This window comes from Podarcis filfolensis (genome assembly GCF_964270895.1).
Source record: "Podarcis filfolensis genome assembly, chromosome: 6".
Taxonomy (NCBI): domain Eukaryota; kingdom Metazoa; phylum Chordata; class Lepidosauria; order Squamata; family Lacertidae; genus Podarcis; species Podarcis filfolensis.
In genome coordinates, this window is record NC_139609.1 from 91925109 (window position 1) to 91950780 (window position 25672).

A 25672-nucleotide genomic window follows, 5' to 3' on the forward strand; every position below is an offset into this window, starting at 1 on the left:
AAACTACCAGACTGGAAAAAGGTAGGTCAGGGAATAGCTCTACCATCCCTAGGAGCTGTCTGAAGCGCATCCACCCACAAGCTCAGCCTGGCACATTGACAACAGCGGTTTTCTATGCTTAACTTGCCCCAGGTTGCTAACTCACTGGGGAATCCCACTTGTGCAAAAAAGGCGAGTGGGATGTCCACAACCCCGCCACTAGGGCAGAAAGGGAGCAGTTAAGAAGCCTGAATTGGGTCCATTGTTGTCACATGAGGGCTGGATTTTCTGGATCCTGTGCTAGCGCAGTCCCTCATCCCCCAGGTCAGGGTGTTTCTGTTGGCTAGTGCCAACAGGAATGTCCCTGGTGGTAGCTTCCACCCAACATTTCAGCAAGCACATTGCATGCTTCTTGTTAGAAGAGCTTCTCCACCAATGGTGGAGTTCTTCCAACAGTGGAGGCCAGCAGAACTGGGCAAGGCTAGGGCAGAAGGACATCACCCAAGCTTCCTCCAGCACAGCAGATCCTGGGCTTGGATTGTTCTGCCAATTTTGAGATGAGCAACTGAATCTTGTTAGTATAAAGGGGTTGGGGAGGAAGACGCATAAACTCTTCGGAGGAACTGAAAGATATACTGAAAGATATAATAAATGAATGAACTTGTCACCATGCTAGGCTTGTAGCTAGAACATACAGGCATCTGTCGCAAAGTGTTGCTTGAAATTATTAAATCACCTGCAAATATTGAATGTCTGTGTCAGAAAGCCAACCTAGACATTAACACAGACTAATTTTCCCTCATAATGTCTGGGGGGGGGTGCATGGTGTCATATTGTCAGGTTCAGTTCCCCCACCCCTGAATGAAACCAATGAATCAGAACAGGAAAGGGAAAACCATGAACCCAGTGCAACAATACCCTGAATTTCTTTTAACTAAACATTGCTGGAGAAACACAGGTTGATACACTCACATAACATCTAGTAAGGCCCACAGATTTTTCTGAAACTGTTCTCTCCTAACAGTTGTACAAATATTTAGTATTCCCAGAGATTCTAAACTCAGGTAACTAACCAACCGATTAGCTGGGTTTTTGCTGCAGTTTTACCTGTGTTCCAAAATCCTACATCAGAACTGAACAAAATCTCTAACCAGAGTCAGTAGCTAAGAGCGATATTTAACTAAGCTTTCCTCAAAGTAGACCCATTGAAATTAATGACTGAGTTAGGTCCATGAATTTCAGAGGGTCTAAGAAAAAATTAGTTGAATGCCACCCAAAATATTCAGGATTATAATCTGTACCAGCACCATAGGAACCCAGAACTACACAGTTCCTGCAAGACTAACCTTTTAGGAGCTATTGCAAGATTTGCAAAGTAAAGAAATGGAGTACAGTGTTAACATCTCATGTGGGAACAATGTTATGTCTCAAAGCTCAACATATATGGTACCCATCAGATGAACCTACAAAATGGACTTTCCTCTTCAACATCATGTCAGTTGCTATTGTGCACGGAGCTGTCTTAAAACCAAAGCACACTTTCAGCCTGTAGATATCTGCCTGGCAGGACACTAGCTTTCTGGATTGAGAATCAAATCTGAAAACATTGTAAATAAGCCACAATGTGGTTTCCAGGCGACAACTCCCATCAGCCCCTGCCAGCACAGTCACGGTTCAAGCGTGATGGGAACTGAAGCCCTTATGGAGGCCACCATGTTGCCTACCCTTGATCTATGGACTTTGGTGATTTGACAGATCTAACACTCGCAGAACCTATAAATCAACATTGGTTGCAATCACAGCAACTAAAGTGCCCTTCTGCAAGACTGACAAGTAGAAAACTCCTCTACCTGACTTTGCTATGGAGATCATGGCACCACCTCTGCTTGGTCCCTAACCCAAAAGGTTACTAGCAGGGAGGCAATCCTTGCTTCCTCCACCCTCCATCAGTGCTACAGAAGTAGCAGCAGAGCACTGCTGCCAGCATCAGTTATCCTTACCAGCACAGCTGCACCAGGAGATGCTCAGGTGCCAGGTGTGACTGAAGCCAACAGAGGAGCAGCATCATGCCTGACCCTCAGCAATGCAGTGAGCCCCAGCTTCCACAATCAGAATGTAAATATGGAAATCCAAAGGCGTGTGTTTTTAAGCGCTATGGGGAATGTACATTGTTTTTTATTGACCTGCAGGTGGCACTGTGGGTTAAACCACAGAGCCTAGGACTTGCCAATCAGAAGGTCGGCAGTTCGAATCCCCACGACGGGGTGAGCTCCCGTTGCTCAGTCCCTGCTCCTGCCAACCTAGCAGTTCAAAAGCGCATCAAAGTGCAAGTAGATAAATAGATACCACTCTGGCGGGAAGGTAAACGGCCTTTCCATGTGCTGCTCTGGTTCGCCAGAAGCGGCTTAGTCATGCTGGCCACATGACCCGGAAGCTGTATGCTGGCTCCCTCGGCCAATAAAGCAAGATGAGCGCCGCAACCCAAGAGTCGGTCCCAACTGGACCTAATGGTCAGGGGTCCCTTAACCTTTACCTTACTAGCCAATTGTCCCTACAAAGAGGGGCTGGTACATTTTCCTCTCTCTCTCTGCCACGGTGGGGATCTACTTGCTGTAGATGTGCGACACAATGATGTGCGACAAATGTTGGCGGGTACATGAATATCCTTTCTTTCATTGCTGCCGTGACCAAAAGAAAGGCAGAAATTCAGGTGAGGGGAGAAGGGAACGTGGAGAATGACCACCACCTCTTTATCACACAATTCGGGAAAGGCAAGTTGAAAGGGGCTGTGTTAAGACTGCGTCCGCCCCTTTCCTTTTCCACATGGGGATAACAGCTCTTTCCCAGGTTTTTCAATCCATTTCTGATGGATCTACATGCCACATCTCAGCCTTGGTTCTGATGCTGCCACAGCAACCCACTCCAGAGACTCCGCTCGGTCAAATGGCGTGTTGCCATTGGAAAGAAGGAAAGATAATCAAGGGGCCATCTTTACGGGTATTTACAAGGCATGCGGACATCATCGGTCTCATCATTGCAAGCACGTTGGAGGTTTACAATGTTTATTTGAATGGCTCTCAGCTCCTTGTCGCCACGAGCATTAACACGCATGACACAAAGGAACGGAAACTCGGAGAAAGGGGGAGAGATAGATAGATAGAGAGTAGTGAGAATGCATGGGGATGGACTCTCTGAAAACATACAGACCTTGGAGACGGCTCAGGCTGCTGCTCTTTCCTTAAAACAGAAGCAAAAGTACATTAGCAGTGGAGTCAGGGGGAAGAGGGAGAATGGTATTCACAGTTGAAGACAAAGAGGACAGGATCAAACAGAAGGTGGCGACAAGGCAGGGGGAGGAAAAATATGGGGCACACAGAGATACTCAACGTAGAAGCAGCTCGTCAGGTGTGGCAGAGTGGTTTTGCTAGCTTTCCGGCAGGTGGGTTACTCTTGCCTACTGAGAGAGAAGGAGGAGTGAGGCAGCAGGAAAGTTGGTGCGGTGCAAATGCAACGGCAGGTGCACCAGAATTGGCTCCGCTCCTGCGTTTGCACCACACCAACTTCCCCGCTGCTTTGCCCTTCCTCTTCTCCCCCCCCCCACCAGTAGGCAACAGGTAGCCATCTGCCTAGAAATTGGCATTGCGGCTCCACTCCGCCCAGTGAGCTGCTACATATGCACAAAACAAGGCTGAAACAAAAAGACTGAAGCACATTTCAGAATCGGACTCTTTGAACCATGGGGTTGGATCAAGGTGACTGGTTTTTTTAAAACGGAGTCATACTCCTTCTCAGTATACCAGGCTCGAAACATCACACAGGGAGCTGTTCCCTCTAACTTTCACGCTTTCATGTAACCTGTTTCCACAGCTTGAAAATAGCTCCGTTTAAGACTGATCCACATTTCTGTGTGATGCACTTGCAACATAGAAACTTCGCTCTCCCAACAAAGTCACACAGAAAAAGAGGATAATCCATCAATTCATGGACCAGACAGGCAGAGCAACACTTAACATGTTAGAGGTGACCTCGTCTGCATTACACAGTCTTGTGGACTGAATCGAGAAGACATCGTCAAGGCCACAGTCACTTCAGGGTGATCTCTGCTCCCCCCTCTTAAAAAGAGGACAGAATTTGTAAAGTCTTAGAATAAAACATTCAAGAAATCTTTGGTGAAAGAGGGCAGGTGACATAAGAGAAATAAACACCCCCAAAATAGCCCTACGCAAAACCAGAAATTGCTTCAAGCAATGAAGGAAGGCCAAAGGAGAGAACAGTCAAAAACTGATTTCAAACAGAGAATATATTATGGCAAATAAAAATTCTCAATGCATATTGCCAATGTATTTTCTTCAATGGTGATAGTTCTATATAGTTTTCTGTTTCAACCAAGAGCTGCCAAGAGTTCTGGTTTTCAAGTGAAATGTCTCTCAAGGAATGCCGGGAGACTCACAGAGCTAGGCTGCCCTTCGGGGGAAAAACGCATTGGGGGGAAACACATTATTTCAACTAATTATTAATTTGGCACCTGCTGAAGTTTGTGTTTGGCCTTAAAAAAACCAAAAAGAGTTATACTCTCTTCTTTTTATTTTCCTAGTTGAGGTAACTCTCTTAGCAATATTGTAATAGACATTGGCAGGAAAATAAAACTTTTCCATAATGCATTATTATTTTGGCTACCTGAACTTTCCTGAAGAACCAGCTTAATAAACTGTACCTCATAACTGAAGTCTTTGTTGCTATAATCTCGTGGAAGTATATTAATATTAAAACATGAGTTATATCCACGCTTCTTCTTTTTTAAGAAGCTGGCTGATCTTTACCCCTTGCAATCTGTTTTTACCTAAGCTATATTTGTGTCAAGTCAGTGTTTTGAAGCCAGAAGCAAGGTCAGACATACACTTGCCACACATTTGCAAACTCAGGAAAAGTAACATATGGTTCACATATGGAGGTCAAGAGAAAGAACCTCAGTCATGGCCTAAAAGTCATAGGATTTATTTTGAAATTCTTCAGAAGCTGGGAAAGGAATATTATTTCCAGGTCATGGCTGGGGAATTTTTGTAAAGTCAATAGACCATGGTTTAAAGTGTATTCATTTTAGGTCTTTTCTTTGTTGGAATCATATGGAGGGAATTTAGATAGCAGCTAAGTTCTTCCACCAGAATCTCCCTGGCTCTTGGGTCAGAATGAAAACACATTTCTGCATTTTAGCCTCTCCTCTTTGGTACAGCTCAGAAAGATCATGGGGGCGTGATATTATTTTAAATTAAGAAATGCATGTTCCCTAGACTCCCTTAGAAAACACTTGAAATGTTTTTACGGGTATTTTTGTATAGGTCCGACGCAGTGCTTTGTTTCCACAAGGTGAGAAAGGTACTGGTACTCTGGATGGCTGCCCTGGGCACAAAAATTCATCAGGGGGCCGGGGGGATTACGTGTAAAACAATTTCATGTTTTACAGAAAGTTCATTAAAATCTTGGCATATAGTTATTACATGATGTGTGATGATTACATTAAAATGTCACACATTAAAAACTTTCCGGAACAGGGCTGCCTTCAGATATCTTCTGAATGTCAGGTATTTGTTTATCTCTTTGACATCTGATGGGAGGGCGTTCCACAGGGCGGGCGCCCCTACCAAGAAGGCCCTGTAGCTTTGCTTCTTGCAGTGAGGGAACCGCCAGAAGGCCCTCAGGATCTCAGCGTCTGGGCAGAACGATGGGGGTGGAGACGCTCCTTCAGGTAGCATCACAGACACATTGTGATTCGTGATACATAGCCATGTCAAATATCATGAAACCGTTAGCACGATGTGGACTTCAAACCAATTTTGGACGACGTATCAATACATCACCCAGTCCTAACTAACACACACACACACATTGCATGTTCACATAACACATATAAAGGGTGCCTGTGGAAGGAGCCTAGTGTTGTCTATGAAATTTTCTTTGGGGGCGTGGGCTGGATCCACGGCCATCTAACTCACCTGAAAGTCAGTCCAGATTTGCTCTTCAGGTTCCTCAGGAGCTCCAGCTGGTTCAAAGGCGGGATGAGCCTAAAATGGAAGAAGGAGAAATGAGAGGAGGAAAACTCAGACTGAGACAAGAAGCCATGCATTTCAACTTCTTGTTGTGGAAACCGCTCCCCTCCCCTGCAATTCTGCCTTGCAAATACAGAAGGAGAGGAACGGCTTTTAATAGCTTAGACACCCCAAAAGCAGGGGGGATGAGATAAAAATAGCAAAATGCAGATAGGGAAGACTGTCCCCCTAATCTCTTGGCTTTAAACTCCTGGAGAGAGGAGGACCGGTATTAGGATTAGTCAAACCTGAGCACAGCAGTCAGCGGTGTGTCACACTGCTGTTTCTCAGGAGGCAAGGCTGACAGCAAAGCTTTTCCACCCTGTCCTCAGTTTTCAGAGCCTTCCCTTTACATGACAGTCACCTCAGAGGTCCGTTTGGCCTCTGGCGTTTCCTTCCACATAAGCCTCATAAGCTCTTCCTTGGACTTCCTTGGACTAGGAGGAAGACCCAGGAATCTAAGGAAAATCTTTAGTGTAAAGAGAATGCCATAAAAAGCAGTGATGTATGGGGAGTTTGGCAAAGTATCACAACAAGGTTTTAATCCTGGTGGTGTCCATGGGATTGAGTGGGGTGAAGAAAAGAGTCTTCAAGTGTCAAGGGAGGAACCCACAGAATCCTCAAATCATATTTTTATGAGATCTGGCTTCTACATTAAAATAGGGCATCCATCCATCAGGGCTAGGTATCAGCTGTAGTTTTCCCTGCACTCTTCTTCAGAGCTCTGAGGGCCGAACTACATGTTACACTTAACACAACGTTGTATTTTTACTAAACACTATCCCCATGTGTTATGTTGGTGGGGTGGGGGAAAGCATTTTCTTCCTGATCATAGCTGGGGTGGGAGAGATTAAGCCTCACATCTTCCCATGCTGCAGTCAGAATAACAATTGGGGCTTCCTTCACCCCAAATCGAGGGGAAGCAGAAGACACAGATGCATTCCCCTGTGAGGAAAGCCTACATGACTGGGGCTTCAGGGTTTGAGCGGGGAAATGAAAATAAAGGGAGACATGATTAAGGGGAATTATGCATTGTGTGGAAAAAGAGCGTAGATATTTTTTCTACTTATCTCACAACACTATATATAGTAAAGGTAAAGGTAAAGGGACCCCTGACCATTAGGTCCAGTCGTGGCCGACTCTGGGGTTGCGGCACTCATCTCGCTTTATTGGCCAAGGGAGCTGGCGTACAGCTTCCGGGTCATGTGGCCAGCATGACTGAGCCGCTTCTGGCGAACCAGAGCAGCGCACGGAAACGCCGTTTACCTTCCCGCCAGAGTGGTATCTATTTATCTACTTGCACTCTGATGTGCTTTTGAACTGCTAGGTTGGCAGGAGCAGGGACTGAGCAACGGGAGCTCACCCCGTCACGGGGATTCGAATCGCCGACCTTCTGATCAGCAAGTCCTAGGCTCTGTAGTTTAACCCACAGCGCCACCGGCAATGACCACCAAATTAGATTGTTCTAAAGGGGGGTTAGACCAATGTATTTGATAAGGCTATCAAAGTCATGATGTCTCTATGCCTCCTCTACAATCTAGCAGTTGCTATGGGGTAATTGCAGGAGAGGACTGTGTTGTATTCATACCCTGCTTGTGGGCCTCGCAGAGGCATAAGCAGCATATCCAAAAACAAAACGTTGGACTAGATACTCTAACCACTACACCACACTGCCTTCCTAGAGTACTTCTGCTTTAGGGCAGCTCTGAAAATTAAGTCGGTAAATAAATATGGGGAAAGCAGAATGCCCTTTAGAGAAGGATCTGAAATATTTTCCTGGAAGCTTGAATTTGTTTTATTCTGGGTGGTTTTATGAGATGTTTCAATGTGTTGTCAACCGCTTTGAGATGTTTTCTTTACAATCTAAAGCAGTATAGAAATGAAAATAAAATAATAATAATAATAATAATAATAATAATAATAATAATAATGGTGATACTGTAATGTCTTTGGCCCAGTCCAGCAGCCGTCTTCTTATGTTTTTACAAGTGCTTAATCTGTAGTTTGACTCTTAATGTAATGAACAGAAACTCCTGCCTTGAAACTAGAAAATATGGGCTGTAGTGGCCTTGGCAACTGGTGGTTGCCAAGCAACAGAGCCTGAGGCCTTCCTTCATACTGGCAGCACTGGATCTTTACTGGTGGTTGCTGGGCTACATAGTTGGACTGAAGTCCTCTCTCCCCGCTTCTGCTTGTTGCTAATAAAACTAATTCTGGCCATAATCAGGGCAAAACAGGTTCTAGAAACATGAATATACGACCACAGGTGTATACTGGAATCCAGTATTAGTAATACAGTATACCCAGTGCTACATTTTTCTAGAAAAAGAGGTGCCGGAACTCACCATGAACACCTCCCTCATTCTCTTAGAGTAACAATGGTGCCCAAATTGAGTTCCGGTGAGTTCCGGCTGGAAAAAAAAGCCCTGAGTATACATTATTTTCAGGCAGAAATTAATTGGGAAGGGTTTGAAGGGCAATTCTCAAGCAGATTTTTTTTTGCTTCAGTTCCCTTGCAAAAATGCTCATGTTCACCATTCCCAATATTGATTTTATTGTGCAGACCAAAACATTGAAAGTATCAAATTTGCCAAGTTGGATGTTATTGCCTTACATAATTCAGGGCTTTGATGCATCCCTCAAAAATTCATGTGGGAAGAGACAACATGCCCAAAAACTCTCTTATCTTTAATTTAGCCTGGACAGCTCTGTTGTGCATGCTTGGACTCAGTGATATTTTAATATCCTCTCTTTTCCTGGAAGAGGTGTCACCTTGTTAGAAAGAAGCATGCTTCACTTAAACAGCTAGGCACAGAGATTTAAACCATCAGGATGAAAACACAGTGCATGCAGCCCAACACAATCAAGTCTTCGGATTCCTGCCTGGTTCATTGACTTCATTACGCACATCACTCATGGGAAGCTAAAAGTCGTCATTAAGATGGACAATCTGCTCTTCTGCTGCGGTAGTGTGTAAAATAGGAGGATACCAGTTGCTCACTGCCCATAGCAAAAGGGAAACACAGGTGGCTAATTACTGAGAAGCACACACATCATTAAGGCAAGGTCAGTAACGCTGGGCCATGCCTCGAAGCGGTCAGCTAACGATACCGGACACAAAAACACAAGAATGGGCTGAACGAAACAATACACAACTCCCACAAATGCACGCGTGCACACACCACAAAGGGTTAATTTTATTTGTTACACATGAAGCAGTTCCAAGGGCAGGGGAGCAGGGGGGAAGAGAGAGGGGACTGGGTGGAGGAGATCAGCTCAAGGAAACAGTTCAGAGTGGAGAAAGGTTAAGTGAAGGGATGGAAATCAGAGCTAGGTGCAAGTATTTTGAAGACCGTTTGTACAATGTCAATAGGAAGCTGCCTTCTACTCCTGCACATATATTTTGCGGGATGAGCACAGCTACTTACCCATTTTACAGCAGGGAAAACAATGCAGAGAGAGGAACAGGGCTGCTCCTGGCAGATGGAAGTGGTTAAAATGGTGCACTGCTCATCCACTGTTGCGGCACAACCTACGAATGGGTTGTGGCCTTACCTAAAGCGAGTTGCACCAATGAAGCCACTAACGTCTACCAGAGGGAAAGACGAGGATAAAGACCGATGTGATATGCGGTAGCTTTGCAAAAAAAAAGAAAAAGGTGGTGTGTTTTTTAAACAAGCGACAGGGTGGACATAAAAACAAGTGGGTGCACATTTGCTGCTTAAAAGGGAAAAAGAAGATCCTAGACAGCCCTGATCCAGCATTTAACTTGCTGGAATGTATGTACATCTACTATGTTCTTCGCAAAGCATGGTTTAAAGCCCTATACAGCCTAGGACCCTCGTACCTACGGGACCGCCTCTCTTGGTATGTCCCACAGAGGAACTTACGGTCTTCAAACAAAAACATCTTGGAGGTCCCAGGCCACAGGGAGGCTAGGCTGGCCTCAACCAGAGCCAGGGCTTTTTCGGCTGTGGCCCTGATCTGGTGGAATGCTCTGTCACAAGAGACTAGGGCCCTGTGGGACTTGACATCTTTCCGCAGGACCTGCAAGACAGAGCTGTTCCACCAGGCCTTTGGCCAGGGCACAGCCTGACTCCCTCCTTTGGCAATCTTCACAGAACTCTAGCCCAATGGTTGCCATCAATTTGATTTGAATTAATTTTATAATGAAATGATTTTAGAATGTTGTATTATTTTATTGTTGTTAGCCGCCCTGAGCCCGGCTTCGGCTGGGATGGGCGGGATATAAATAAAATAATTATTATTATTATTATTATTATTATTATTATTATTATTATTATTATTATATTTTGGTGAGGATCACCCACCGGGTCTTAAATTACAAATTTTACGTCTGTCTTCATTCAAACAGAAAAGGATTAAGAAAAGAAAAGTGAAAGGGTGAGTGAGATGTGAAAAGAGAGAAAAGGAGAATGGTAGGTACACTGGAAGGCAGTTTTTCTTAAAAATTGTCCCATGTTGCCAAAAGCTGCTGGATACCTGTATCACTCATCCTTCTTTCATGACCATTGGGCTTAGCTCTTTCAAAAGCAAGGGTGTAGATCCAATTCAGACATTACCAAGGTGCCAAGGAAACAACCAAAATCCCACTTCCCACTACATCACCTCAATGGCAATGAACTTCTTACGTGGGGTTGTGCCAATTACAGCATTCCCTGGCCCCAAAATACCACTGATATCCAGCTTTGTGGGACGGAACAAAATAAATGAGAGGCATTCAACTTTATTCAGAGTAGACCTGTTGAGATTAATGAACATGACTGAGTTGGGTCCATTAATTTCAATAGGTCAGTGGTGAGTAAAAGCTGAATACTACCCAATCCAGATGACCCCCCTCACGATCAAGTCTTTATACATTATGCCAGCTGCACAGAACCTAAAAATAAGGAAGTGAATTTCTGGCGGACTAGAAACGAGGACCAGTATTAATGGAGTTCCATCTGTTTGCTATTTTATACATTCCACTTGACAGGACTTTGCTTTTTAATTTAATCCTCCGCCCTAGTTAAAGTGTAAAGGGACCCCTGACCATTAGGTCCAGTCATGGATGACTCTGGGGTTACGGCGCTCATCTCGCTTTACTGGCCGAGGGAGCCGGCGTACAGCTTCCGGGTCATGTGGCCAGCATGACTAAGCCGCTTCTGGCGAACCAGAGCAGCGCACGGAAACGCCGTTTACCTTCCCGCCGGAGTGGTACCTATTTATCTACTTGCACTTTGATGTGCTTTCGAACTGCTAGGTTGGAAGGAGCAGGGACCGAGCAACGGGAACTCACCCCATCGCGGGGATTCAAACCGCCAACCTTCTGATCGGCAAGTCCTAGGCTCTGTGGTTTAACCCACAGTGCTACCCGCATCCCTAATCCTCCACCCTGGAGCATGGTAAACAGAGATAGAAAGGCAAAAACTCTCTTTGACACCAGTAGGAGTTTTGAAATTATTGCTTTTAGAGTTGTCAGACCTCCGAGCTGGTCTGAAGTCACCAGGTTTGCCTGTTCCCCTCCAAGTGGCAGAAGGAGGGTTTGAATAACCAGGTGACAGAGAGAATGCCTTTTAAAAATGTATATATTAAGCAGACTCTGTGTGCAGTTCCAACCTTCAGACTGGCAGGAGCTGGCTGCAAATTATTGTGCGTCTTGGGGAGCAGTTGTGACCTCCACCACTCCCTCCTTCCCTCTCCCAATTAACCTCCATCTCCAGGACTCAGTGGTGGGAGGGAACACAGAGGAAGAATTGCCCATGACATCACCAGGGTCCGCCTCCCGTGACAGCCCCTGGGGCCACCCCTAGGTCTCAGTTTGGGGCCCTGAAATCTCAGAGTGTGAGATGCTCCTGACCTATCAACCCTTAATTGCTATGTAATATTTATGGGTGGGGGAAAGAATTATTCTTTTCAAATTGTGGAAGAGAGGTGGATGCACTAAAACATCACTGTCACCCTGCGTGGATTTTGGCCCAATCCAGATCCCCATGCAGTTGGTTTTGATTTTTAGAACCTTGACATTACATCACATGACACATTTAGAGTAACATTTAGAGTAAAGGTAAAGGGACCCCTGACCATTAGGTCCAGTCGTGGCCAACTCTGGGGTTGCGGCGCTCATCTCGCTTTACTGGCCGAGAGAACTTCTTCTACAGCTTCCGGGTTATGTGGCAAGCATGACTAAGCCGCTTCTGGCGAACCAGAGCAGCGCACGGAAACGCTGTTTACCTTCCCGCCGGAGCGGTACCTATTTATCTACTTGCACTTTGACATGCTTTTGAACTGCTAGGTGGGCAGGAGCAGGGACCGCACAACGGGAGCTCACCCCATCACGGGGATTCGAACCGCCGACCTTCTGATCGGCAAGTCCTAGGCTCTGTGGTTTAACCCACAGCGCCACCCGCATCCCTAGAGTAACATGTAGTTAGGCCCTAAAAGACACAGGAAGAAGGTCCAATGCCCGGCAACTCTCATTAAAAAGAATCTCAGGCAGCAGGTTTTTCCAGCATGCCGGACACCTGCTGCCAGCTAGAGTAGACAGTATTGGGTTCTATGGACCAATGGCATGACTTGCTATAGGGTGGTTTCCTGCATTCAGTGGCTGCATAGAGGACAGAAATAAGAGGGTGTGAAGATTGTGGTGGAGGCGGGGAGGAAGTTAGTAGATATAGGAAATGCAGAGGAGAGAGGAGGGATCAGCAGGAGTGCTATAGAAAGCCATCAATTGACAAAAATATAAAACACACTTAAAAGGACTGGTGCGAAGCACTGTGCCCAGTTATAAAGCAGGGTTGCTCTCATAGCAGTGTCTGTTTATTCATACAGCCACAGGCCAGGTGAATGGTGAAGATCCAGTTCTCTCCTAGATTTTAGGGAAACCCAGTCACCCTTTGTAGATGTATAAACACAGGGTGCTTAAAATGTTTGCTGGGAAAAGACAAACTCGTCCGGCTCTCCGTACTCACCAGTTTTCTTCTTAATTTGAAAGAGCCATTTCTCGACCCATTTTTCTATGCAAAGCAATATCTGATACGTTTTGCTGAGAAGGTGCACGGAATCGTAATATTGTGTAGGTGTCGGTGCCTGGCTATGTGGCTTTGTCGCCTGCGTTGTGTAGAGGGTCTCTCTTTTCATGTGTCTAAAACCAAGCTTAGCAGGGTTCATTCCCAACAAAACAAAACAAAACGACCACAACATGACACACGAACTTCAATCCACATGCATCTCCATACCTGGAAGCCCCATAGGTTTGCGTTTGTGAGCTTTAGGTTTCGAGTGTTTTCAAAAAAGGGGGAAAGGTGGGGTAAGAAAAAAAGAGGACGGGAGAAACCAAAAGGGGAGAAAGCAAAGTTTTTTTTAAAAAAAGGAAGGTGGGAAGAAAAGAAACAGAACGAAGAAAATTAGCACATGAGCTAAGAGAGTTCCATCGAGCAGGTAAACTCTGAAAGGGCTCAGCAGTCAGTCCACTTTAGAGGCCTAGATTCAGCATAATATTTTAAACACATAAATCTATCGGTCAAAACTAGTTTCTGGATTATGAGCAATTGGGGTGGGTGCCTAGGAAAAACCAGGAGTGCATTTTATGCTCCTGTGCAGCCAAGACTTTGCCTGCTCCACACCTGACATCGCCTAGGCCATCAGGTAGCTAGCCACAGGTTGGGTAAAATAGCCTCACAGGCCAATTTAGGACCACTATTGGGTCGTATTAGGCCTGCAGACCATAGGTTTCCCCACTGTTGATGTAGAACATGAGGGAATAAACCACAGTAAGGTTACAGCAAAAGAAAGGATTCCTGAAAGTGAGCTGATCAACAAACAGTTGCCCAAGGCCAAATAAACGTCACCCTCCAAAATGATCTCCTTTATTACATAACTCTGTTGTTCCAACATCAATAAAGACCATAAGAATGAGCAAAACCTGTCCACTTACAGTAGATATGGTACATGAAGCCAATGTTAAGATTCCCCAAAGGAGTATTTTTCCTCTCAACCACCATCAAGGTGCCACCATGATCACATCTACGCAGCATCAGCTACCACCTGAAATCAGCTTTCTACACATTCTGATCTTCCAAAGGATTGTCAGAGCTGTAGTTTGGGGGGAAAGGCTGTGGATTTCATTTTAGCGATTCCTAACCCACAAACGCATGCCCTCAACAGAGCTAGTCCCTTGGTGTGGAAGATATTGTTGTTAAACTGGTTTGAGGATTGTAGCTGTGAGGAGCTGGAAACCCCATTCACTGTCCCAATAGTTAGGCTATTAAAATTCAAAAGACCCTGGTGCCACAACTCAATGATAAAGCATATGTGTTGCATGGGAACGGTCCCAACTTCAATCCCAGCATCTCAACATATTACATACACTTAACGGGGACCAAAGATGGGCATGTCCACGATTGCAAGTTTCTCCCCACTTGTCTACTGTGCACCATTTACAAGGGTCACTTGGAACATCTCAGGCATGTGCTTAAATGGCCCGAAGGAAAAGGGCAGAACAGGGAGGAATGAAAGCGGTTATCTCTGTAAAGGATGAAAGCTTCAGCCAGAATGGAGCGCCAAAAGACTTCAATTAACTGGAAATCATAACCGCAAATTGTGAAAATTGGAAAGCTGTCTTCAACAAACTCGCCAGAAATTCTGCACACCACACACTGTGAAATTCAAACATTGCCTACAATGGCAGGTGTAATTTTTTAAAAAATCTGATTTGAAACCACCCAGAACTTTGCAAATTTGCATTTAAGCTGATGCACATCAACTCTGCGCACCCTGAACAAGATTTGAGTCAAGCAAGCATTTGTCTTCAAACATTCAAATCCTTACATCTTCAATCCCGCCTCTTCCCAATGTTCTCACCAATTTTCAGCTGGCTCATAAAATCAATGCAGATGCCTGAAAGAATTTGAGCTACTTTGCATATATATATATTTAATCACAGCTTATTTTGCTCCACACATCATTGTTCTGGTTTGGAAAGCTCTCGTGATCTTTTCTTATATATTTAGCAACAGCAGAAACGATAAAATGTTGAGCTAGATGCTCTCTCTGAAGAGATAAACGGGAGACAGGCTTCTACCATATCATGCTGCAGGTGGGGGCTCCAGCAATAAGATGTTTTTCAAGGCATAAAAATCCCCGCAAACAGAAGATAAGCATGTCAGGAAGAAAGCTAGGTTAAATCCTGATGGGAAAAGGAGTGCTCCTACCTTCCTTCTGAGGCAGGATAAACTGAGAAGAGATGCTCCTTAAGGAAGCAACAGTGTCCCTAAAGTTAGACATCCTAGATCTGTGCACAAGGATATCCAGACCTGCAGGGCAGGATTAAACCAAGGGTTCATCTGGATTTCCTTTAGTGCGGCATTTCTAGGCCCAGGTCCACTCTTTACTGCAGAATTGGAGCAAACAGCAATCTGCAGAAACCCCTAATTGCTGTTTGTTCTGATTCAGCATTAAAGAGTGAGTTTTTCACAGGGAAAGGACCACACTGGGAGGGAAAACTGTGCCTAGAAAGCGCGGGAGGAAAGGTAAGTGTGAATCATAGAATTGTAGAGTTTGAAGGGGCCACAAGGATCATCTAGTCCAACCTGCTGCAATGAGGGAATCTTTTGCCCAATGTGAGGCTTGAACTCACAACCCTGAAATTAAGAGTGAGCCCTAAGTTGTTGTGGAACATGTGTGCTAAATCTGCGCAGAAGGGGAACCCCCAGGCCAGTCTTGTTGCCCGAGCGGACTTTGTTCTGCACATGCATTCCCCACTTAAGACTACATTGAATTTGCAGGGAGGAAGGACAGACCTTAGGAAAATACTTTTAATTCTCCAGGTAGCATAAGCAACAGAGCTCTTCTTGCCATTATATACTCTAGATAAATACACTTCTGCCCAACTCAGGAAGACAAATTCTGCCATTCTGCGGTGGCTGAGTTATAGCCTGCTATAGCACTTTTTAAGATTTAACCAGAGTAGCTTTCCTGCAGATGAAATCACTGCCTATAATAATAAAGAGGCTCTCTGGTGACTTACAAGATTTAATTAATCCTCTTCATTTGAAAGGCAAGTGTTATTAATCCTAATTACAAAGAAGAGAGTTAAACCTCCACCGTGTGTGACCTTCTCAGCATCACCTTAAAGATCAGTCTGATGCAGAGAGGACAGTGAGAAAAATCTAGATGTGTAATTCACATAAAAATGCAGGATTTCTCCATCTGGAGTATATTTAAAAGTGGCATTTTGTAAATCATAGCATCTAAAATTAAATTATTCGATCACTTTGGAAACGTCTATGCAATATCCATTGGGAATCGGAGCAGTGCATGGACTGGGACTCTAATATGATGGACAGATCCTCTCTCTTTGCAATGCTCTGTTGCTTGTCTCCTTTCCTCCACTGATGATGAAATTCTCCTTAAGAACATCTGTGCCTTTCTTCCCCTCTATTCCCAGTCTCCTTTTTCTAACTGATAATTTCAAAATGGAGTTGTAAAGGTAAAGGGACCCCTGACCATTAGGTCCAGTCGTGACCGACTCTGGGGTTGCGGTGCTCATCTTGCTTTATTGGCCAAGGGAGCCGGCGTACAGCTTCTGGGTCATGTGGCCAGCATGACTAAGCTGCTTCTGGTGAACCAGAGCAGCGCACGGAAATGCCGTTTACCTTCCCGCCAGAGAGGTACCTATTTATCTACTTGCACTTTGATGTGCTTTCAAACTGCTAGGTTGGCAGGAGCTGGGACCGAAAGACGGGAGCTCACCCCATTGTGAGGATTCGAACCGCTGACCTTCTGATCAGCAAGTCCTAGGCTCTGTGGTTTAACCCACAGCACCACCCACGTCCCATAAAATGGAGTTCCCTTTTTGCAATTAATAAAGGGGATGGGGGTTGGTTGTAAGCACTGGAACATGGGATGATTGGCATGTGCTGAGCTTGTCCTTTATTTCCATGAAGTTCTGAAGTTTTGTACATGCATGCATTTAACCCGAAGAAGAAGAAGAAGAAGAAGAAGAAGAAGAAGAAGAAGAAGAAGAAGTTATTTGTACCCCACCCAACTGACTGGGTTGTGCCAGCCACTCTGGGTGGCTGCCAACATATATAAAAACATAATAAAACATTGTACATTAAAAAGCTTCCCTAATACAGGGCTGGGCTGCCTTCAGATGCCTTCTAAAGGTTACATAGTTACTCATTTCCTTGACATCTGATCAAAGGGTGTTTCACAGGGTGGGTGCTACTACCGAGAAGGCCATCTGCCTGGTTCCCTGTACCTTCACTTCTTGCAGTGAGGGAACCGCCAGAAGGCTCTTGGAACTGGACTTCAGTGTCTGGGCTGAACGATGGGGGTGGAGACGCTCCTTCAGGTATACAGGGCTGAGGCTGCTTAGGGCTTTAAGGGTCGGCACCAACACTTTGAATTCTGCTTAGAAATGTACTGGGAGCCAATGTGGGCCTTTCAGGACCAGTGTTATATGGTCCTGTCAGCTTCTCCAAGTCACCAGTCTAGGGGCCGCATTCTGGATTAGTTGTAGTTTCAAAGGTAGCTCCAAAGGTAGATCGCATTGTAGTAGTCCAAGCGGGAGATAACCAGGCATGTACCACTCTGGAAGGTCAGTCTGCGGGCAAGTGGGGTCTCAGCCGGCGTACCAGATGGAGCTAGTAAACAGCTGCCCTGGATACATAAAGTGGGAGAGAGTTGGCCTCCCACAATTGCACAGGGCTGGGTTCAACTCATAAGTCCTGCTTGCAGAAGCCAGTGCAAAGTCTTCCACGAATGCAACATTCCCTCCTCTCTCCTCCATACCCCACATGCCCCCCTCAAAAAAAATTAGTCAGGGGACCCCCAGAACAGCACACGAGGTGAGGAGCAGAGGGATAATTCCTTCTGAAATGCCCTGAGCTGATGGAATAATTTATTTAGTGTTACACTGAATTCCTCCCCAGGATACCAAATCTTAGAGGAAAAAAATCAACAGCGAACCTAAGATATGTAATTCCTGTGAAAAGCCTGTGAAAAGCTACAGAGAAACCGATAAAACTTTGTCCCCAACTCCAGCTCTGCAAGCCTGAAGACGCGTCTTCAGAGGTGAAATGAACAAGGTGTTTAGAAGCTCTTGTCGGCTTTATATCACAGTCTGCTGTGAAGGCACTTCTGTGAACTCACGGGACATTCCTTCCTGTTCGCTTTTGGGACTAAATCCTTGTGCGCAACCTTACTTAAACTACAGAACTGTGTGCAATGCTGCAATTGATGGGGGAATGGAATTGATAAAGGATTGTCTGCACTGTGGAGGTGAAATGAGCAAGAGTTCTCCCACCCCCATGCCAGGAAGACACTTTTCCCAAGTGGGAAACAAGTGAGAGAAGGTATCAGTTTCACGACAGCTCTTTTTCACCTTGGGACTTACTTAACTCTCCTGTCAGCCCAACCACCTGAAGTGCTCCAAAATATCTGGAGAGCATCACATTGGGGGAAGACTGACCTATCCACAGCAGTATCCTGACTCTCTCCCTACCATATTGTGACCAGCTCTATGCAATCACCTGTAAGAGCAGAGATACTTTGGACCACAGATCACCAGTGCTGAAGCAACGATTCTTCAACATCAACTTCTTGGATGGTCATGTTGTGCAGATGGCTGATTATCGCCTTCCAAAGCAACTTCTCTATTCCGAACTTAAAAATGAAAAGCGTAATGCTGGTGGTCAGCAAAAGAGGTTTAAAAACTCTCTCAAGGCAAATCTTTAAAAAATGTAGTATAAAAACCAACAATTGGGAAACACTTGCCTGCAAGAGCTCCAATTGGAAAACAGCCTTTACCAAAGGTGTCATGGGCTTTGAAGACACTCGAACTCAGGATGCAAGGGGAGAATCGTGCTAAGAGGAAGGCACACTTAGCAAATCCACACAGTGATCTACTCCCACCAGGAAACCTATGTCCCACTGTGGAAGGATGTGTGGATCCAGAATTGGCCTCCACGGTCACTTACAGACTCATTGTTAAAACGGTGTTTATGAAAGACAATCTTACTCGGCTACGAGGGAAAGAAGAAGAAGAAGAAAAAGAAGAAGAAGAAGAAGAAGAAGAAGAAGAAGAAGAAGAAGAAGAAGAAGAAGAAGAGCAGCAGGATATTTTGCTTTTTGTTAAAAAGACGGGGCAGGGGAGCGGCCGGGATCCAAAGATCTCCTTTGATCCTTATTTGAAATACCTATGTGATCCTTTCATGCTCTAAAAATAAGATGCAAAGCAGTTCACAAAACGGCACGTCTACAAAAGGGCGACGTTAAACTAGAGGCTGACTCCAGGAGTCACCCATAAAATCCTGTTTTAAAAAAGCACGCATGCCAATAAAACAGCAGCAGATAAAACAGAACACCAAAAAACTAATGCCAGGCCAAAAATTATCCATTTAAAAGCTTTTTCTAAACCACTTAATGGTTTTTTAAAGAAAGCCAAGTGCTGTTGTACACTGTGTGGGATATAGAAACAATGGATATTGAAAGAAGGATGCAACTGAAAACAAATAAATTGGCATAAAAACGTAGAAAAGCAAATAAAAATCAAATTAAACAGAGATTAATTGGATTTCTGTATCAAGGTCCAGTCAAATGGGTCAGGGGAACCCTGAGCAAAAGATACATCTTTACAAGATGTTGGAAGCATCTGATGGGTAATGTTTGCTGTATGGTAGAGGGAAGAAGGGAATTCAATAGGATTGGGGCAACAACAGACAATGCCCTCCATAAAGAACTTTCAGCTGGAATTTTTTTGGGGGTGAAACTAGAGAACTAACCTCCCTGAAATTGGAGAGGATGAACACAGAACTCATTGCCCTTCATTAGAGTTTCTGTGTCACTCTCAAAGATCACCAGCTGCCATTTTTTTTCTCCCAAAAGCCCCCAGCAGAGTCCATTGTGTCATCCTGTAACCTGGTTCCCAGTGGAGCTGAGTTTAGCCACCAGTAGAAAACCCCAGCAGAGGGCAGTAGATGTTGCTCCCCATTCCCCATTAGCACCAGTTTTAGGGTGGCGCAGGAAGTTCCCCCAAACAGGGCATTGAGGGAGCACGAAACTGAGAAAATCCATAAACTCAGAAGAGGGTACAAACCCCACTTGAAATGACCATGTTGTAAGATCTGGGCTCCTCCCATGCAGACTGATGGTGCAAACAGGTGAATAAACCATCTTTCTTACAGCTACGATAGTCTCCACTCTGTCTCAATTCTCCAAAGAAACCCTGGGTGAGTGAGTGGCTGGAACTCCATGGGCTCTTGCCACCGCTTGGCAGAGAGAGCAGGAGGCACCCAATTTTTGCAACTCTATTAAAAACCCACCCTACATAATGGAGAGGCACGAGGGATATTCAGCATCTCCTAGAATACCACCTCTGGTATTGGTCCCCTCAGTTTAACCTTTGAGGCCGCACGCCCGCATCCAGCCGGCAAGGAAAGGCAGCCATGACTCAATGGATTCATACTATTTTTCGCAGGGCATCTCACGCAGTTTGCCAAATAAGCGCATTAAGGATGAAAGAGAGCCTGCACATTGTTGGCCCGGGGATGAATCGCACGCTGTGAAAACCAGGGATGTGGAAAGTGACATGGTCTGCTGTGTTTAGCATCCGGGGAAATACCCCCACCCTGGCTCAGCTCAAGTCAGGATTGCCATATTGTGTCATCTGCCCGCAGTGAAATGACGCAGGCTGCTTCTCAGCTAGGGAGACTTCTGGAAAGGATGCTTCGTTCTGGGAGTTTCTTCTCCCCTAGCGTCATCACGGGGATTCCCTGCGATTTTCATCTAGGCAGCCTGTGCAAGAATATTCCACTGGCCAAGGAACTAGGGCTCTGGAGAGTCCTTTGATGCTAAACTGCTGTCAATAGAAACCACTCCATTTAAACTCCAAAAATGAAGGGTGCCTTTAGGTGGTTAGGAATATGGAAGATTTGTTTCAGCGCTGGCCAGCTAACAGTACAACTCTGTTTACTTGGAATAGGACCCACCCTGGTCCATGGGGCTGATGCAGGATTCCAACCTAAGGTCTGTTTGACCCCTTGTTTACGAAGCATGGGTCACAATTATGAACTCTGAACTGCAGCCGCCACAGGGGAAAAAACAGCTCAAAGAGGAAAGAAGAGGTTTTATACTGTTCTGGAAAGGAGCAATGATGTATTGAACTCTGTGCGTGTTTGGAATCCATGTCCTCAGGGCATCTAGCAATCAAATACAGTAATTAAAAGGGAGAACTGGATGAGGATGCTGAGGCTGGTGATCGAGAAGCCACAGAGAAACCTACCTCACAGGGCTGTTGTTAAAGGGGGGGGGCAAGAAACATGTACACTACCCTGAGCTCCTCAGAGAAAAAGGTGGACAGGAAATGTAATGTTGTTGTTGTTTAGTCATTTAGTCGTGTCCAACTCTTCGTGACCCCACGGACCAGAGCATGCCAGGTACTCCTGTCTTCCACTGCCTCCCACAGTTTGGTCAAACTCATGCTGGTAGCTTCGAGAACACTGTCCAACCATCTCGTCCTCTGCCATCCCCTTCTCCTTGTGCCCTCCATCTTTCCCAACATCAGTGTCTTTTCCAGGGTGTCTTCTCTTCTCATGAGGTGGCCAAAGTATTGGAGCCTCAGCTTCAGGATCTGTCCTTCCAGTGTCCTTCTTTATGCTCCAGCTCTCACTTCCATACATCACTACTGGGAAAACCATGGCTTTAACTATATGGACCTTTGTTGGCAAGGTGATGTCTCTGCTTTTTAAGATGCTGTCTAGGTTTGTCATTGCTTTTCTCCCAAGAAGCAGGGATCTTTTAATTTCGTGACTGCTGTCACCATCTGCAGTGATTATGGAGCCCAAGAAAGTAAAATCTCTCACTTCCTCCATTTCTTCCAGGAAATATAATACATAAGTGATTAAAATCTAAATGTATGTCAGCCAGCATATTTGTTCTTACACATGAAGGGATCTGGTACTGGAGAGTCCTGCACAATGGGGAGTGGGGGATTTTTGATTGAGAGTCACATTTCCTTGTACAGTGGTACTTTGGGTTACAAACACTTCGGGTTACAGACTCCGCTAACCCAGAAGCAGTACCTCGGGTTAAGAACTTTACATCAGGATGAGAACAGAAATCACACGCCAGTGGCACAGGGGCAGCGGGAGGCCCCATTAGCTAAAGTGGTACCTCAGGTTAAGAATGGTTTCAGTTTAAGAACGGACCTCCGGAACGAATTAAGTTAGTAACCAGAGGTACCACTGTAGATAATCTCTTAGGAATAGTGGGAGGAACTAGCTGGCTAACCACCAAGGGAAGACAGCTCAGAGCTCAGGGAGTGGGGGGGGGGCTTGATGGGGGGGTCACAGGGAAAATCATGGAGGCAAGACCTCAGTTGCTGTGCCCACTAGGCCTGACACTCCCGTGCAGATCCTGTTTGGCTAATAAAGAGTTAACTCCAGCTTGCTCGGTGTGATTTACTGCTGCCTCGTGAGCAAGACTAGAGCTAGTGGTCTCTCTATCTGGAACCTCCCTTTGCCCCATTTTTTCATCCCCTTGGCAGCCACATGAAATGAGGTTGAAAGCCCATAGCCCAGGCAATGTGAATGAGTACTCTTGGTCCATTCAGCGTGTCTGGCTGTTTATTCCCTTCTTGCCCTGCCCGCCAGCTGCTTCTGCCCCCGTGACGATTCTCTGTTGCCCTACCCAGCCCTGTCTTGCTGGACCTCGTGCCCTGCAAAGACCTTGGCACGAGAGCACGTTAGAAAATGGTGTCATCGCATCAAGATTACAGTATACCGTATTTTTCGCTCTATAAGACGCACCAGACCACAAGACGCACCTAGTTTTTGGAGGAGGAAAACAAGAAAAAAAAATATTCTGAATCTCAGAAGCCAGAACAGCAAGAGGGATCGCTGTGCAGTGAAAGCAGCAATCCCTCCTTCTGCTCTGGCTTCTGGGATAGCTGCATAGCCTGCATTCACTCCATAAGACGCACACACATTTTCCCTTACGTTTTAGGAGGGAAAAAGTGAGTCTTACAGAGCAAAAAATACAGTAAATACAGTCATACCTTGGGTTACAAATGCTTCGGGTTGCGCGTTTTCGGGTTGCACACAGATTACTTCCAGGTTTGGGCAATTGCACATGTGCAGAAGCACTAAATCGTGCTTTGTGCATGCGCAGAAGCGCCGAATCGCAACCCGCGCATGTGCAGATGCAACACTGCGGGTTGCGAACGTGCCTCCTGCATGGATCACATTCGCAACCCGAGCGTCCACCGAATTGCAAACAGCCCCATTGTGTGGCCGCTTGCATTTCACACGGCCCCTGATATCGGACAACATCCGTGGTCAAAAACACACTCAGAATGCCTGCTTGGATATGCCACGCATCAGGAATCAAACTGAACGCAGCTCAGTTTTTTATTTCTAGCAGACGTCTCGCTCTGGCCGATAGCAACCCAGCTGCCACTCAACTGGACAAAATCCAATTTATCTCTTACGTTTTTTTAGCCTGGCATTCAGCCGCCCAAGGATAAATGAGGAGGAGGTGCTGGACAATGTAACATGACCGTTTGCTTTACGGTACGGAAAAGCTTTAATTATACTGATTAGGATTCTTTTTAGACAGGATAGACATGCACACGTTTCTGTTAGGCATTATTTGCAAGCATTCTGTGTGAGAGAGTTATACCTCCATCCTCCTTTATGCTCTGTGTACGTGCGCCCATGCGAACGAAGGCAAGGCTGCAATCCTAGATATACTTCCCTGTGAGTAAGCGCCACTTGAACAGAATTGCACTGTAAACATACGGCCTCACCGCAGACACCCTTGAAACTTGCAAATTTAAGAAACACGACTAACCACAGAGACTTTGTGTCTCTGGAGATGAAGTGGTTGAGGCTCTCCCACGCTTTCTGCTCTGCAGTCCTAGATGCTAAGCTGTGAGAACAAAGTATTCAACCCAGATTTTGAATAGAGTCAGCTCTGCAGATCCACAGCTGAAAATAGCCACATTTACCTGCCGGTGTTAATAGAGGTGCGATGCTCAAAAGGTCTGTTTTCTTATGCTGATGGTGCTGTTAGAGCCAGATTTCATCAGACGTTTTTAAGATGTTAATATGGCAGACTGTGAAAACATCAGGGCTGAATTGGTTTACTGTATTACCCACATGAAGCTACCCAGACCTTGAAATCTGTGGAACTCCCTGCCTATTGATATCACAGTACTCCTTTCAGAGCCTGCTAAAAGCAGCTTTGCTTAGACAAGCCTACCCGAGGTGCTTAGAAAGCTGACGATCTATCCATTATCTGAAAGTTTTTAATTATTGCTGTCATTTTTTTCTCAGTGGTAATTTTTTCATTTTTATCTTTTTTGAAATCACGTTGAGGTTTTTTTTGGGGGGGCTTACAATTACAATTAAACAGTGTATAAATATTAGGAAATAAATAAATAAATAATAAACAGCTGGTTGCCCACAGAACAGAGGGTGTTTTTCAGTGTCATCCCTCTCCTAGGACACTGGTTATCATAGGCTGAGCTTGCCTCTCCTGGTCACTCATCCAGATGATAAACTCACCAGGTAATCTTAGGAAAGTCATTCACACTCAGCCTCGACATTCACCACCTGCAAAACTGAAGCAATCCTGGATTCCCTAACAGGCTCTAATTGCTTTTATTGATATTGGTCAATGGCCATTGCAACTTTGCAGAGAATAAATTTCAGAAATGCAAACTCCCAAAAATTCAGTGCCCGGGATTTTTTTTGATTTTTTTTTTTAAAAACCACACACCTAAAAACTGAAAATTAAAACTTCGAAAGGCAACGAACAGCGCAACAGCAAAATAGGTCAATGGGTCTGTCAGATTAAGACATTGACACAGCTACTAACTGTGGAGTCTAAAATAGCTCTTGCTGGATTCTCAAGGCTGCCAAGGCAATAGAAGGAAGCTCTGTGAGTTGCAAAAACATTGAAATCAAACAGAAGGCAAATCCTATTTCCCCAACTGTGCTAAAATGGCACCAAGAAATTCAGAAAGTTGTTTGGAGCACAAAGAGCAGAACAGAAGGCAGCAATCCTTGCAATCTATGTGGGAACTATCGGAACTGCAACACAGGGCAACTTCCTGGTGGTAAAATAGACTCTGGACCAGCCCCTTCCAAAAAGGTTGTGCATGAGCACACAGAGACAGGAAGAGCTACAAAGGGCTTCCTGTTTGGGCTGGGACTTTGCCTTCCTTGCTCTGCTGTCCGCCTGCCGTGCACCTCCATATGACTCTACCCCAACTTCTGGTACACAACAAACCATCGTTTGCTGGCATGTCCAAATGTGGCAAACCATGGTTTGCACAAAGCGCAGCTTGCCCTCAAACTGCAGATAACAAAGCACGGCGAACCCTCTTGAAACGTGTTGTTGTTGTTGTTGTAGCGGAAGGGGGCTACAACACAGTTTGCCACACACAGCCTCCTGGCCATGGGTTGCATTGGCCCTATCGGCGGCCAAGCCGCAGAGATATTTCACGAGTTACAAATGTCAAACCCGAGGCACCAGCCACTTCAGCTGCCCATTTCTCCAGCCAACTAGCTCTCTGTTGGCACCATCCAAGCCACATTCCCCAA

At 45.4% G+C, this 25672-nt stretch overlaps 1 protein-coding gene across 9 annotated transcripts in view; it reads right to left on the reverse strand.

Moving 5' to 3' along the window:
• The window catches only part of KCNQ2 (potassium voltage-gated channel subfamily Q member 2), a 132479-nt gene that overhangs the window by 36875 nt on the left and 69932 nt on the right, over positions 1-25672 (reverse strand). For 5 of the 9 annotated variants that reach the window (XM_083618516.1, XM_083618512.1, XM_083618514.1 and 2 more), the window contains exons 9-11: positions 13301-13330; positions 5970-6038; positions 3187-3216 (exon numbers count right to left, since the gene is read on the reverse strand). In XM_083618516.1, the coding sequence (XP_083474642.1) occupies positions 3187-3216; positions 5970-6038; positions 13301-13330 (129 nt within the window). The remainder of the gene's footprint in view (positions 1-3186; positions 3217-5969; positions 6039-13300; positions 13331-25672) is intronic. The other 4 variants (XM_083618517.1, XM_083618515.1, XM_083618511.1 and 1 more) reach the window with 2 other exon arrangements.